General features: G+C 37.7%; 1 protein-coding gene across 2 annotated transcripts in view; it reads right to left on the bottom strand.

The window, feature by feature from the left end:
- Window positions 1–16,314, bottom strand: part of zmp:0000001082 (integrin alpha-M) — a 147,175-nt gene that overhangs the window by 50,969 nt on the left and 79,892 nt on the right. For both annotated transcript variants that reach the window (XM_035404225.1, XM_035404226.1), the window contains exons 10-13: window positions 13,718–13,791; window positions 12,663–12,783; window positions 12,357–12,499; window positions 1,855–1,995 (exon numbers count right to left, since the gene is read on the bottom strand). In XM_035404225.1, the coding sequence (XP_035260116.1) occupies window positions 1,855–1,995; window positions 12,357–12,499; window positions 12,663–12,783; window positions 13,718–13,791 (479 nt within the window). The remainder of the gene's footprint in view (window positions 1–1,854; window positions 1,996–12,356; window positions 12,500–12,662; window positions 12,784–13,717; window positions 13,792–16,314) is intronic.

Genomic DNA, 16,314 nt, shown 5'->3' with positions numbered 1-16,314 from the left:
AAGTGTAAGTATAAAAACTAATCATCCAGTACCCGAGACAGTAAAGAACCAAATATGGATTGTTAATTTTCCTTAATTTTCTTTCTGAAGGAAACAAATGTAAAATTGAGAGCAACCTCACCATAGCTGGCTAGAGATTTGATCTGTGGGCTCACATTCCTCTTTTATATTTTCCACTAATATGATTATTGTATGGCTGTGCAACCTATATTGCTTCACTGCTTGATGTTCAGTTAACTGAAAAACCCTCTGCTGTTTTATACTGTTCTGCCTTTATCCTCTGTGCCTTCTACTGGTTCTGATGACTGTTGCCATGTTTGGGAAATAAAAGTTCTTTTTAACATACCTTTTATAGAACATGACCAAGATTATATCAGTGCTCAGCAAATTACGACATTCTTTGTTTCTAGTAGTTCTGCAGATATAGAAAACTCTTGGTGGAGTCACACATTACATAATCCCTAATGGGGTCCATGTTGCTATCTATCACTTGTCTAACCGCCTGCTCTCTATTTTTTTCTCCCCATCCTTGCCCCAAATCCCACCGTGGTCGCCTGGCCTCACCCACTATTCCAGACACAACCTCAGGACTGCCAGCAAGCTGCCGTTAATTTTTTAACATGAACATTAACATTGAACAATTGCCAAAGGACGATTGTCTCCCCCCTTGATTCTGGTTCCTCCCAAGGTCTGTTCCTTTCTGTCACACCTAGGGGGGTTTTCCTTGCCACCATCACCCTAGGTTTGGCCTAGTGAGGGTTTAGTCCTGGGTCCATTGTAAAGCATATTATGACAAATATTTGCTAAATTCACTATACAAATACATTTGATTCAATTTGTGTTCAACTTTCAGGAGTTCTTAAAGTCCTCATGGAAAGTGGCCAGTTACAATTAAGGCATACCTTGGGTAAGTTGATTCACATGTGTGTGAACGGATTTAACTGTACAAAAAGGACAGAATCCACGAATAGCTATTTTAACCGATTTGTGCTGTTTAGCATATCCAGTGTAGATATTGTGTTCCTTGTACCACCTGCTTTTGCATGTAAAGAAAACCATTGCAATCCTTCAGTAAATCTGGCCCGTAATCTCTTACATCTTAGTAAAATGAAACAAGAATGATATGATTGAGGTGTTTAGATCTTCAAACGTTCAGTCAGCGGAAAAAAGGGGCAAAGGTAGAAATTGGTATTTTTCACCTATGCCTCCTAGTGTGGTCATAATGTAACAGCTTGTAATATACAACAGCATATATCGATAAACATCAAGTACCACATTATCCTTTACAAAAAATAAATTGTGGCACATTTCTATAGGTTGCTTCCAGGGAAAATAAAACCAAACATGTCTGTGACACAAAGTGAGAACCATGCACTATTAAAACACCTGTGAAATTTGCACATCACGTACAAATAGAGGGTCATGTTAAAAGGAATGCACACTATCAAACAGAACAGTGTCAAATACATTTTGTGCAATTTAATTAACTAATGTGTTGCCACTATCAAATTAAAATTTGATTATCGTTTATGTAGATGTCCATTCTGTGACTGCTGTGATATAGTATTCAAAAATATTTTTCCATATGCTAGTAGTTATTGCAGCAATTTATTTGATGATGATTTTGCCTGTGGTATAGTTAACAGACACTATGGAATACAATTACAAAAATGTGCCTCTTGCTGTGTATGTTGCAGTCACAGTGTAAATATTGACCACCAATGTATGCTTCTCAGTTCTCTGTCATTTACCCCCTGGAAATAAGTACAGCTGACTCAAAGTCCTCAATACAAAAATGAATCAAAGAAATGAACTTGATTGCTTCAAATCACAGTATGGGAAAATAAACATTACCTCTCTAGTTAGTTGGTAGACAAACATCCTTCCTTCTCTGTGTGATTCATGATACAGTGGTGCACCCACAAGGATGAAATCGGTTTCATCATCTGAGTCAATGTCAACGGCACACAACTCTGCACCAAAATATTCACCAATCTGAAAAAAATACAAAGGTACTTTAGAAATCCCCTTCCCTAATTGAATTTACTTATGGGATAGTATACCAGAATCTGAAAAACAAATGCTGACTCACACATACAAAGCACTATAAGTCTTCAACACTTGCAAAATCTAGGCCTGCCATTAAAAGTACTGATATCAAAATTAGGCCAAGTTACAATACACAATATTGGTGATCTTAGCTAACACTAATTAAACATGCTGTATTCCAAAGCAATGCTGCTACCCAATGTTTTGTAAATTATTTCAAGTAACTTGCCCCTGTGTTTTTTCATCTTACCAACTGAAAACATTGTGGAAATTCAAACTTTTAAGTGTCACATGAAAGTAAAAAATGGCCACATGGAAGAACACATCATTTAAATGAAGGTTTTAAACACCTGATGAACACTTACACACCAGAAAGCATATGTTTATACTTGTCAAGTTCATTTTAAAAAATATACAAGCTCTCAATATCTTCAATATTTCTGATTGTAAAATACTCTAAATACTGTCCATACATAAGTACATACATACATCCACACATACATACATAGAATACTTCATTATCCCCATGACAATATTTTCCAAGCAGCATATAGTATTCACATTTACAAACACACATTTAAACAAATAAATACACATAATATTTAGGCCTATGATACTGAATCTTACAAACCTATCCAAACATGTTTTCCCCAATAATGTTCTATAGGCTTGATATTCAAAAGATGTTTTGCCAAATAAGACAATAGCATAATTTCTTCAACAATTTTTTAAATTGCTGTAAAACTGCTGAAAGATAAAAAATTAAAAAAACACAGGGCCAAGTTGAAATGATAATACGTTGATAATAAAATATGTTGATAAGGGAAAAATATTCCAGTCCATTTTTTAAAAATATAAATCCAGCGGGTGTATTCTTTGAGCTGAACAGGCCATTTTGGGTGGGAACTGACATGTATTCACATTTTCTCATACTCTTTATTGATTGGTTAAGTAACCCAGAATGGGACAATCGCCCCTCCAATCTCCTGCCTACAATCCCTCTCCAGAAAAGTGAACAAACATTGTTTACATGAATGTACCGATACACTTTCATATGCTACAATATAACTTAACATAGAGCATCACATAAAATTAAGTTACCCCCTGCTCGTCTACTGCCTACTCAGACAAGGCTAACCCAGGGCCGGTTTATGTTAATGAAATATTTTAAAATAATTTCCGATTTTCACAGGAGGTCAGTTGTGACGTCACAACTGAGGGCATTTCTAAACTGACAATTTATCCTGCTGATTTTTTTTCTTACACAACATATATAGACATATATAGAAGGGAACTAGTTTAAAAGTACACCTTGTACACCAGATCCCTTGGCCCTGTAATATCTGCCCATGGCTTGTCCTATCACTGTTATGCCGACGACACGCAACTCTTTCTCTCCTTCTCCCCATCGGACACACAGGTCCCCGCCCGCATCTCCGCTTGCCTGAGGGACATACAGAGCTGGATGGACAATCACCACCTGAAGCTCAACCCGGGAAAGACGGAGCTAATCTTTATTCCTGCTCTATCCTCTCCCCTCCTCGACTTTTCCATTTCCTTAGGGGACACCGTAGTGACATCATCACCCTGCGCCAAGAATCTCGGAGTGATGATGGACAACAGGCTGTCCCTCTCCAACAACATTGCAGCAGTAACCCGGGCATGCAGATTTTTCCTATACAACATCCGCAGAATCCGCCCCTTTCTCACCACCTACTCAACCCAGCTCCTGGTCCAAGCAATGGTTCTATCCCGCCTGGACTACTGCAACTCTCTTCTGGCTGGACTACCGGCATCTGCCACCAGACCCCTGCAGCTCATTCAGAATGCTGCGGCTCGTCTGGTCTTCAACCTCCCCAGACACTCCCACGTAACTCCCCTGCTCACTACCCTCCACTGGCTGCCTGTTATAGCTCGCATCAAATTCAAAACATTGGTTCTAGCATACCAGGCAGTCAAGGGATCAGCCCCAGCATACCTTCACAAGATATTCAAACCCTACATGCCAGCCAGATCCCTCCGTTCTGCTACCTCAGGACGCCTAGCACCTCCCCCTCTTCGCACCTGCACTTCCAGAACACGTCTCCTGTCTGTTCTGGCCCCACGATGGTGGAATGACCTCCCTGTGGAGGTCAGAACAGCTGAGACTGTGACCCATTTCAAACGACGACTGAAGACCCACCTCTTCAGGCTGCACCTCTCCCCATCCCTCCCTTCCCCCCCTGTAAATGGCTAAACTTAGGGTTGTAACTAGGCAGCTGTTTAATAGGTGACTTAGTTGATGCGCCAGTCTTAACAACTACTTGTATTTTTATTTATTCTTATTTTTCCATAGATTGCGTTGTTGCCGTTCTCGTTGTTAGTGTTAATCAGTTTAACCACCAGGGTCCAGGTTGAACTATGCGGTTGTTCCCTGTACTTGGACCGGTACTTCTCTCTAGGGGTTTCGTCATACTTGTTCCTGGTTATGGTTATACACTTTGTTGTACGTCGCTCTGGATAAGAGCGTCTGCCAAATGCCTGTAATGTAATGTAATGTAATGTAATGTAAAAGAACAAAACTTTGCAGCCCCAACATCTACGTTACAAGGTGCTCACTGGATAGCGCATTTGCGTATGGGACTCTTGGACGAGTGACAGTGCCAGGTTTACATCCCCCCTCAAGCAAAGCTCGAACTCATTACACTGGTTTGCTAGGTAACAAGAAATAAAATATTTAAACAATTGCTTTTGCATCTGTATAATCTTTGTAGGAAACTTATTTATATTACTGAAATCCAAATAAAATACATCCGCACTTTATGCAGTTCTGCTGTCGGCATTTTGTTTAAAAAAATCTGCGGTGTGCCTCAGCCCGATAGGTAACGTATAGAAACTGACACAAGGTAATGACTTATTCATAGCAGGTAGGCTATATCTATTTTCTTTAAGTCAAATTGGTCTCATTCACCACTGTGCCTATACTGGTAACTACATTTTAACTAGGCTACTGTAGCTATCCTGCAATGCCACATTTACAAATGAATGTTAGCTAGCCTTATATATCCTCTACTGACATACAAACAATTGATAGGTCTGATGTGTACAATAGCCCATTAAAAACACTTCTATTCCAAATGTTTGAATCCATATCTATGTATTTCTTTTAGCTATAATATGTTTGCAAAAACACGTTACTCACATATACAAAGCACTGTCTAAGTCATTCATTCAAATCTAGGCCTGTCAATAAAAGTATTGATATCAATTGTATATTATTTATGGATGTACAGTATGTACAATATTTTACAATCACAAATGTAGAAAAAAGAGCTTGTACATTTTGTAAAATTAACTTTAGAAGCAAGTATAAGCATATCCTTTTGTGTGTGAAAGTGTTCATCAGTTGTTTACCGATTGAGACAGGGTTTTTTGAATTAAAGTGTGATGAGTCTAAGCTTTACAACGGTGTAGTTGTTGCAGCTGTGCACCTTGAATCAGTGACAAATAAAAGCAATAATTTAAAAGAATGCTATTTTTAGATGCTGGCATCTAATTGAGACTATAAAAGATTAATTCAGTGGCACTGAAGCAGAGTGATACGTAACTGGTTGTTTGAGAAACACAGAAATAAAGGTGGCCATGAAACATATTAGTTGCTAGTTATTTGTTAATAATTGCCAGCTAGCTAACTAATAAAAATGTTTTTATTTAAATTTTTGGAGTACATTAAACTTATGGATATTTTTATTCAAACAAACATATAGGCTAAATCTGAAAGAATGGCTTAAAATTTATGAAAGTTTACAGAGTGAAACACAGGAAGTTTGTGTCTGCCCAAAGGTGTTTGTACCCAAGTGCCAAAGTATCCGTCTCTCCTCTGGCATTTAAGGACACAGCCAACACTTTTGTTTCATATAAATGCCCATGTTCTTTTTTTATTGCACTTTCAAAAATGTCAGCCAATTGTGTTATGGCTATGTCTGTACACTGTAAAAAGACATTTTATGAGATTGCAATCACTGAATTATAAGCGATTAATTTTCTAATTAGACAGTGAACAAATGATAAATAAAATAATGGTTTTATCTCTATGAATAAATTGAACAAAAAAATAACAAACTAAGGAAAAAACAATACAGAAACAATGAAGTGGTGAATTAGCCTAATCGTTAGAGGTGTGACAGAATACCACTATCTGTTCAAGTCCAAAAATATTTGTATTTTTAGGCTATTTGCATTTGGTTGAAAACTCAATAGGTATGATTAAATGCATGAGCAATACAATGACAAGTTATGATCCCAGTCACAAGCAGGACGCCAACCCCAGCCATCTGTTTGAAGGGCAACTGTGATAACATCTACACTAAAGTTTTGGAAGCTGGCAGTGGGTTGGTTTTGGTTATATTGTGTTATAAGCACTACACAGCACATCAGATTTTCTATGCCTCTTCAAGCAATGGGTATGCATGCCTAATAGCCAGCTGCGATTAACTGTCTAAATAAAGCATTACTGAAGAGAAACGAAAGTTTAGAGGTAGTGGCTAGCTCTAACCGACAATGTTCAAAGATTCCCTAATATTAAATGGGGCTGTGTTCTGCTCTTTCCGGGTGGACTAGGTTGTGAAACTGTGAAAGCATTTAGTTAAAAATGAAAGTAAATTTAGCCATTAATGTAGCACGTCCTGTTTTTACCTATTACTGTGGGGAAAAAAGCCAAGTCCACAAAGCACACCATGCCAGTCCCACAAGGTGTACTCTCAGCTTCAAGCTGCATTCTCTCCGAATCTGGTGAGGACGTATGGGACGCACCAGACTCCCAAACTGTCCATTTTATAGGCAGAATATGAACAAATGCATCGACCCAATCAGGTGCTAACAGTGTTCTACCACAGAGCACTGGGAGCACCTGCCTGGATAGGTGCACTGTGGTTGGTTTCGGCACCCCATTTTCAAAACTGAAACAATATGTTGATAAACTTTCTCTTATTTAATATAAACATTCCACAAAAATATGTTTCTGAAAACATTTGAGGTGAGATGCAGTTGCTGCATATTGATTCATATTTGAGCTGGAAAGCCTTGTTCGAAAGTTTCCAAGTTTCTTGAGCCAGGCAAGCTGCGCTGGACGTGTCATTTGCATAGAATAAGGGCAGAGTGTATTCTATGCAAATACAAAACCAGGGAATGTACCACATGACTCGCCAAACTGCATCAATCATGCACCATGCGGCCTATCCATAGAAAATGAATAGAATGCCTTGACCGCCGGAATGGCCTGTAACAGCCCCATAACAGTCAGCTATGATTTAGAGTGCTCACACTTGCCACCTGGTGGTGGTTGTGCAGTTACTGCAGAAAAACAAAAAAATATATATGCCAATTTGCCTCTGCCGGGAAGATTTCTCAGGAAGGCAGCACCAAATGAGTTCTTAAACCACTGTACAAAAGCGGGGATGACTAGTTCTGAGACATTCTAATTTTATTAAATATATTTAAAATTTAATTTGAAACTATTTCTAAAGTGTCTGAAGTAATTACACAGAACAATATGATGTATAAATTCAATTTCTTTAAAATAGCATTTGAAACCATTATTTGAATTATATCCATTATTTAAAATGAAGGCATTTGTTCTATTTACCACTGATTTACAAATACCTCAAATAAAAGGAATACATTAAATCAACAAAACAAATATAGCTGCAATCAGCAATGCGGGGCCCTACAAACGGTCATCTTTTAACCCAGCAAATTTTCTGTCGCTCATTTGCTACAGAAGATTTTAGACAATCTACATACCTGTGCGTGAGACGATCCAACTTACAGTTCATGAGAAACATTACTTTGAAATATGAATGTGCATTAGCATAAAGTGCTAACTTTGTCACGCCACAAATCACGCAATTTTTAACGAAACAACTTATCCTTATCACCCTTGATGGAGAGAATACCCAAGAGTACACGTGTGATGGTGATGGAATCAGGTAAAGTGTTCATGAGAAGATGAGTTTTAAACCATTATATTAGGATTAGCTTCCCACCAAAATTGTCAAATTTCAAATGCCTGTAATTTCGGTGTGTTTTGAGATATCTGCAACTGCGCCGACATGCTACAACATGGTAGTGCCCTCTTTATGCCCAGTCCAGACCCTAGATTATTGTTGTAAAAAGTTATAAGCACTTGAAATTTATGACTAAATTTTGTTTTTTTAAAACACCAGTTTCTCCGCCATCTTGGAATGGATCTCTTAGCTGTTAACATGCTATAGGGAGACATGCACCATACATGTACATGGGTAATTTCGGACCAATCGGTTCTTGAGGCATATTTGTTCCTCATGAGGAATGACACAAGTACACATGGTTTCATTAATTTTTATCAAACGGAGTGGAAATACCAGCATTTTGAAATTTGCGTTTTGAATTGGTTACTGTAGCGCCACCTATGGACGGATCATGGTCATTCTTTCTGGCATAGTTACTCATGGTCTCTAGTTTTGACCTGGTAATTTATATCATTTTTAGTCAAGGACTTTGAGTTATTTGACCAAGTCCAGGAAAAGAATAATAATAATAATAATAATAATAATAATAATAATAATACCAACAAAAACAATAATAATAATAATAATAATGATAATAATAATAATAACAATAATAATAATATAATACCAATTAAAACAATAGGGTTCCTACTTCGTAGGACCCCTAAATATTTTTAATGAAAATTATTTGATTAGTATTTGCATTTGACCCAGGTCTGCCAGGGACAGTGCTGTGATATCCACAATTAATTGAATAATTCACTGTGAGGATACACAAGTGCATCCTTTCCAGAAGTATTTTCTTTCAGAACATGTGACGTATAAACTATTGACCTGTGGATCCACTTCTCCCCATCTGCCATGTCTGTAATTGACGTGGCTTCAAACTGACGCTAGACTGAGCAAAGACGTTACACTTGCCCACAGGTGGGTAGTAACGCGTTATATTTACTCCGTTACATTTACTTAAGTAACTTTTTGAATAAATTGTACTTGTAAGAGTAGTTTTAATGCAACATACTTTTCACTTTTACTCGAGTATATTTGCGAAGAAAAAATGTTACTTTTACTCCGTTATATTCGGCTACATTCCGCTCGTTACTTTTATTTTTTACCCATTTTTTTATTCAACGCACGTTCTGTTTGTTTCTTTCTCTCAGAGAGACTTCAGCCAATGAGGCTGACTGGTCTATGCTTTGGCGCTGTCATAGCCCCACATGACTCTGTTTCACCAATCAAACGTAGCCAGAAACAGCACACAGAAGGATGAGTGGGTGAGAACAATGGCTGGAACAACGGCGGGTGATTCGTAGGAGGCAGAACACCCCTGGCCTCACGTTCAAACTATGTTTTACTTACAAAAACAGTAGTTACATTATGCGCTGCCTTCTTTGTCTGCCTAGAAATGTGGACATTTCAGCCTACAAGAACTCAACTTCGAACTTGAGAAAATATGTGGCGGTAAGTTGTAGGTTAGTTTTGGCTGTGGATAGCTAACTATTTGACTGAGTGGTCATTTATTGTCTTGGACAATCCGTTTGTGAAATACAAGCGCATTCGTGACGCCTGGGTATCTTCCAAAATAGCTGCGTGTAATACCACACCTGTTGTTTACGTCGTTGTCGCCCTTTTTAGTACAGTCTGGCTTGATTGACAATTCATGTATTCAGTAGGTGAGAGTATAAGCTTTCTAACGATGTATAACATGTCTAATTTTGCTTTTGGAATAGCGTTTTTTAGGTCTATATATATATTTCCCGGCACAGAAAAAAATTGCGAAAGTACTGAAAAAATTAACTATGGAGGATAACAAGGACGTTTTTTTCTACATAACTAGGTACAGGTTGTTACTTATATTTTATATAGACTGCAGTTGAAAATCTGATGTTTTTCTGTCTACCGAACGAACCCGGTCGATAGATACTCACACTAAAGTAGTAGTAGGCTACTGAAATATTATGATCTCTAGATTAACCAGTAGGCTAATATCAGCAACTTTTTTCGAGCTAGCCACTTCAATTGAATTCTCCTTTTTGCTGTCAGAAGAGCAGTGGAAGGCAACGATAGCTTGGAAAATATGAATTGCAGTTTGGATAGCTTTCAGTGTACTGTCAACCCCATCACAAAGTTGCCATTTCATTGTAAACAGTAGTGTCTGTTTTTGTTTTTTTTTTCATTATTTTCGCGCTGTGTAGCCTACTCAGTTAGGCAACATTTATGGAGCCAGTCATGTTTGTGATGGCTACTCCATAGGCAAGGGGTGTATTTCAAATTAAATTAAAAGATGGGCAGTGGCGAGAATAAAACGGCCATTTATAATTCAAAACGGGACCCGATGATTAACACCGATGTATTCAATATAGCTCGTTACACTTGTTAAAAGTACATATCTTTAAAGGAGTAACATGGTGGTTGAACGTGACATTTCCCAGTTGTCTTTAGTCAACAAAAAAACAAATGTGCATTTTTTTAATTATTCAGTCATTTCAATGTACTTTAAAACGTATTTTTCTAAGCCTAAATTTCCCACTATAAAAGTTCACCCAATCCGTCTGGGTGTGGTAATGAGAACTGTCAGTTAGCTATGATTGACAGACCGTGCCCCGTTACCATAGCTACCCTCATAATACGCGCTCTTTTTGAGACACTTATCATAAGCTAGCTAGCTTAGTAGTATATCAAGTATCGATAGATAGCTAAGGTAAGGACGTTGACTTATATCCAATTATAATTTTTGCTATCTAGCTAGTTACATTAAGATAAACGCACAACTATAACGTCCTCATAAAAGCAACCTAGCTAGCTAACGTTATCTAGCTAGCTAAATTAATATAACCAGAAATAATCTAATAGTCCTTAAAAGGCACTCTAATTTAAGTGAACCTAACGTTAGTCAAATATTTGCATTGTCTTGCCCGGTTTACGGGGCGTGGAAAGGGGAGTGGTTACTGTGTTTGTGAAGCACCAAGTTGACAACTTTCTCAACCGGTTGAAAATAGGACGATAAAGTTAAAACGCATATTTCTTCAAAAATACAGAACGGACATATTTAATACTTTACTCATTGTGTTTCTTCAATGCCTCTTGTGCAAATAGCACATAAAACCGAGAAAGTGTGACAATCACCATGGTACTCCTTTAAACTAAAAAAAACAACTGATATTTACATATTGCGTTATTCATTAACACTGTACCACTTTATTTATATACCAACTCCTGTGTACCATTTTCCTATGACATGATTTCAGTTTCCAATCCGAGAGAGTAGCCTACACTAGACTGTCATCCGCCATTACCGTTGTTTTTGACCGTTTTCGCGAAAGGAATTATGGTATTTTTCCCAGTCGGAGCATGCACAGATGCACACTTCAGATTTTGATCAAATGGAGTGCGCATTCGGGTACTTTATCAGTGCTCCCCACTACCGAACTTCGGTTTGGACTCGCACTCCAAGATGGAGGCATGCTCACTATGCGCACTCGGAGCATGGAAGTGTGTGGTTTGAGACACAGCCAAAGTTTGTTTACGCTAAACCGGAAGTTCTGCACATATTCCGCGCAAGGCATCATGGGACTTTGGAATATTGTGGATAAGTGCATCATAAGGTACAATAATGGTGCGACAAAGCATTATGTTTTCCACATATAAAGTTTCTGTTTGAATTTGAGCAGGCTCCTCTTTGTTGTGATGATGAGTCTATTTTAATGGATAAATCCCCTGTAGCCTCATTGATATTTTTTCTGTCAACGGAGGGTTCACCCCAACAAACTGATGAGGTATACAGACTTAATAGAGTACAACAGAAAGCGAAAATCCTCCTCTTCTGACGAACCTCCTGTGTATTGTTTTATTTAAAGGGATATGATTTAGGCCATATTTGAATTTGCACATGGCTATTTTATATTTTGTTTATTTCTATTGGACAAGCATTTACAATTTTATATTTTGGACATTTGGATTTTTACGTTCATCTTGCTCTGCTTATTTCAACATTAAATCAGATTATATGAAGTAACTCAGTACTTGAGTAGTCTTTTCACAAGATACTTTCTTACTCTTACTCAAATAATTATTTGGATGACTACTTTTACTTCTACTTGAGTCATTATTATTTTAAAGTAACAATACTTTTACTTGAGTACAGTTTTTGGCTACTCTACCCACCTCTGCACTTGCGTAATACATGTTGCCTCGACTGGTGTAGAGCATGGCTGCAGAAAATACCTGTAGACACTTCAGACCACAGAAATTCAAGTTGAGTTGCAAAGTACCAGTGCCTACCTGTGACCCATATTCCCTCTGTTTCACTTCCCAATGTTCGTTGGCTTTGAGGAAAAGCGAAACTTGTCCCATATGCTGGAACCTTGGTGCTCCAGAAAAATATAGAGACTTGTTAGCTTTCTTTCCAACTGCCACAGAATACCCTGCATTGATAGAAAGGAAGCAATAAAATGTTCAATGGTTTTTCAAATTTTACATCAAAACAACCAAAACCATGTCAATGCATCCCACCTGAAATCAACATTCTCATGGGCAGAATCTCATAAAATACAATAGCATTAACTACAGAATCTTGTGACTTCTTACCCATATATGAGTCTTCCTCCATTTTATCATCCACAATTTCATTGTAATCTGACTCGTTAGCAACTTCAATTAGGGACCCTTTCCAATTGTAGGAACCAACTGATCCCAAAATCAGCGTGTCCTGCAGAAGAACAAATGCAAAGTAAAAACATTTGAAATTCAAAAACTTTGGGAATTGAAGTCTTTTAGAACTTGATATGCTTGGAAAGAGAAGTGTTTAATGCTTGTTAAAGTGAAGTCAAACAAAAAATGCAACCATTTCCTTTATTGGAATTGGTACTTACATTACTTACGTGGTCATTTTAAATGCACTACTCTTACTCTGAAGCAAGTTAATAACCAATAATTAAAGCCCGGAGAAAATATCAACAGTCATCCTCCAGGTGTCATTGTAGGCACACTCATTTCAGCAATGATTACACCAGAGGTGTCTGATCGTATCCGAAAAGGGTCGGTATGGGCGCAGGTTTTTGTTTTAGCCCAAAACTACTATCCCTGATTTAACTATTTGACTAATCATGGCCTTCAGTCACCTTGATAAGTAGAATCAGGTGTCTTATTGCTGGGCTAAAACAAAAACCTGCACCCATACTGGGCAACATGTCAGGAGCAGCTGTGAAATGCATATCAAACAGGTTCACCGCACAGATAGGACAAGAACTCATTCAGTTAAATGTTCAAACTGAGGGGCTCAGAAATTTAATGAAAGGCTGTGGTTTTGCTGGGTCTCTGTTTAAAAAATATTAATAGAACAATCTTAAATGAAAAAGGCTGCTTTGACCCAAATTAATTAGCAAATTCCTATGCAACCAATAAACATTTTTTGTCAAAAAATCTGAGATGGCTGTCACAGCTTTAGGTGACATGACATGGAGTCAGAAAGCATTTTTTCATTTGGTTGTCTGCTGAACATATTTAAAACATAAACAAAGCTTTTTTAAAATCATAGATAAACATGTTTATGTTTTAAAGACATGTTTGGACCTAGAATATATGACTGATATAGGGAAGGTTTGCATGGTGAGATTTTGTAGACCCTCTTGATGGCACCTCACCTTCAAGTAGACTGCACTGAATCCACTCTGAGACATCTCATGTTTGAATTTCCTGCCACGTTCATTCTGAGTACCTAACAGGAAATATGGAATGACATTGACTTTTTTTAAAAATAAGAATGCATGGTCACATTTTTAAATAGTCAGTAGAATTAAATTTCTATACCACACACATTTATCAAGAGGTTTATCAAGACATACATTGCAGTTTGGGAGTGCGAGAAACGGCTAACACAAGACATCATGGAAACCTGCCAATTTGTATTCCCAGTTAAAACGAATGAGCAGAATAAGCTAATAGTGTGACTGGTTGACTGAAAACTCTCCTGAATCTGTCTTTGAAATACTTATGGTAATTTGCAAAATTTCAAGGTACAATTAAAAATTTCTTACTTGGCTTTTAGAATGCTGAATGTACAGTTGATGCCAAAAGTTTACATACACCAAGGCTAAAGATATTCAAACTCAAACACTTCAAACTGTTTTTTACAACAATGCATGTTATTTCATGTTATCTTCCATACATTTATTTTGGCAAGTCAATTAGGGCATCTACTTTGTTCACATCAGCGGTAATTTTAAAACAATTGATTAGAGACAGATTTGTTTCAGCTTTAAATTGACTATATCAGAATTCCAGTGGGTCAAAAGTTTGCATACATCATGTTGACTGTCTCTTTAAACAGTCTGGAGGATTCCAGAAATTGATGTAATGCCTTCTGATTGGCTAATTGTCATAATTAGGAGTTAATTGGCACTGTGGCTGTATTTAAGGGCCTACCTTTAGAGCCACCATGATACCATGGGAAAATCCAAGCAACTCAGCTAAGACCTCAGAAAAAACTGAGGACCACCATAAGTCCAGTTCCTCCTTAGGAGTAATTTCCAAACAACTGAAGGTACCACAAGCATCTGTACAAATTGTATGCAAATAAAAAAAACTTGGGACCACACAGATACTGCATCATTCAGGAAGGAGGCACAAATTAACTCCCAGGACTGAAAAAACTTTGGTGAAACAAAAAATTGAACTGTGCGGCCATAATGATCAGCGTTATGTATGGAGGAAAAAGGGTGAGGCTTTTAATCCGAAAAACATCATCCCAACTGTGAAGCATGGGGGTGGCAGCATCATGTTGTGGGGGCGTTTTAGTGGAAAAGGGACTGGTGCACTCAATAGAAAATAGATGGCATCATGAGGAAGGATGATTATCTAGAAATACTGAAGGAACACTGCAAGACATCAGTTAGAAAGTTAAAACCTGGTTTCAACTGGGTCTTCCAGCAGGACAATGATCTTAAGCATACCTCCAAAGTTGTAACAAAATGGCTTAAATACAACAAAGTGAAAGTATTGAAGTGGCCATCACAAAGCCCTGACCTGAATACCATAGAAAATATGTGGACTGAACTGAAAAAGCATGTTTGAGCAAGGAGACCCACAAACCTGACTGAGTTACACCAGTTCTGTCAGGAAGAATGGGCAAAAATTTTGGCAAAATATTTGTGAAAAGTTTGTGAAAGGCTATACCAAGCATTTGATTCAAGTTAAGCAATTAAAAGGCAATGCTACCAAATACTAACAAAGTGTATGTAAACTTTTGACTCACTGAAAATCTGGTATAGTATATAAAAGCTGAAATAAATCTGTCTCTAAGTTATCATTTAGAAATTACCTCATATGGAAATAAAGTAGATACCCTAATTGACTTAACACAGGAAATGTATGGTAACATGAAATGTGAGGAGTTGTGAACAATTTAGTTTTAATGTCTTTATCCAAGGTGTATTTAAACATTTGGCCTCAACTGTATACGTTTGTTCAAGGAACACGTGAAATTGCATAGAAAAACTGCTGTACAAATTTTCTTTTTTCACACAGACTACTAGTAGTTATAATTATAAATGAGTTATGTTTTGAAATGTAATGTTTTTATGTGTTGTTTCAGACAGTACAGACATACTAATTGTTTGTATGTTGGTAGATAGAACAGGGTGAGGTAACATGAATGTAGAAACTTGCCATTTGCTGATGAGAACGCTTTCTACAGTCACCAAGAAGCAGTTAGTAGAAATGCCACAGTGGTCAGCTATTGTGAGTGTTGAAGAAAATCAATGAACGTGCTGTCATGAAATGCATATGCTGGCCGTGCGTGACATTTGCTAAACATATGCATTGAAGATTCTGATATTCTGATAACTGCAACAGCAGTAGTTTAAAAGCAATAGACAATTATATGTTAGCAAATAAATGTGCATAAGAAATGAAAGATTTGCGTGAGGCCGAGGCAGGATTAGATCCTGGGACTTTGCGATTCCAAGGTAACAGTGACAGTGCTTACTTTTTGCAATGTGTAGTAAATCTGCATATCCACCCTTAGATATTACGCACTTGTGGTCAAAGTTTTTGATCCAGGACATCCATCCTTTCATCAATTATCTATACCTGTTCATTCTGAGCAGGGTCATGGGGGGTGCGGGAGCCTATCCCAGCGTGCGTTGGGCGACAGGCAGGAATAAACCCTGGACAGGCCGTCAATCTATCACAGGGCACACACACCATTCACTCACACACTCATACCTATGGGGAATTTAGA

The sequence above is a fragment of the Anguilla anguilla genome, chromosome 2 (genome assembly GCF_013347855.1).
Source record: "Anguilla anguilla isolate fAngAng1 chromosome 2, fAngAng1.pri, whole genome shotgun sequence".
Taxonomy (NCBI): Eukaryota; Metazoa; Chordata; class Actinopteri; order Anguilliformes; family Anguillidae; genus Anguilla; species Anguilla anguilla.
Note: the sequence above shows the minus strand (reverse complement) of the source record. Positions and strands in the feature narration are given on the sequence as shown.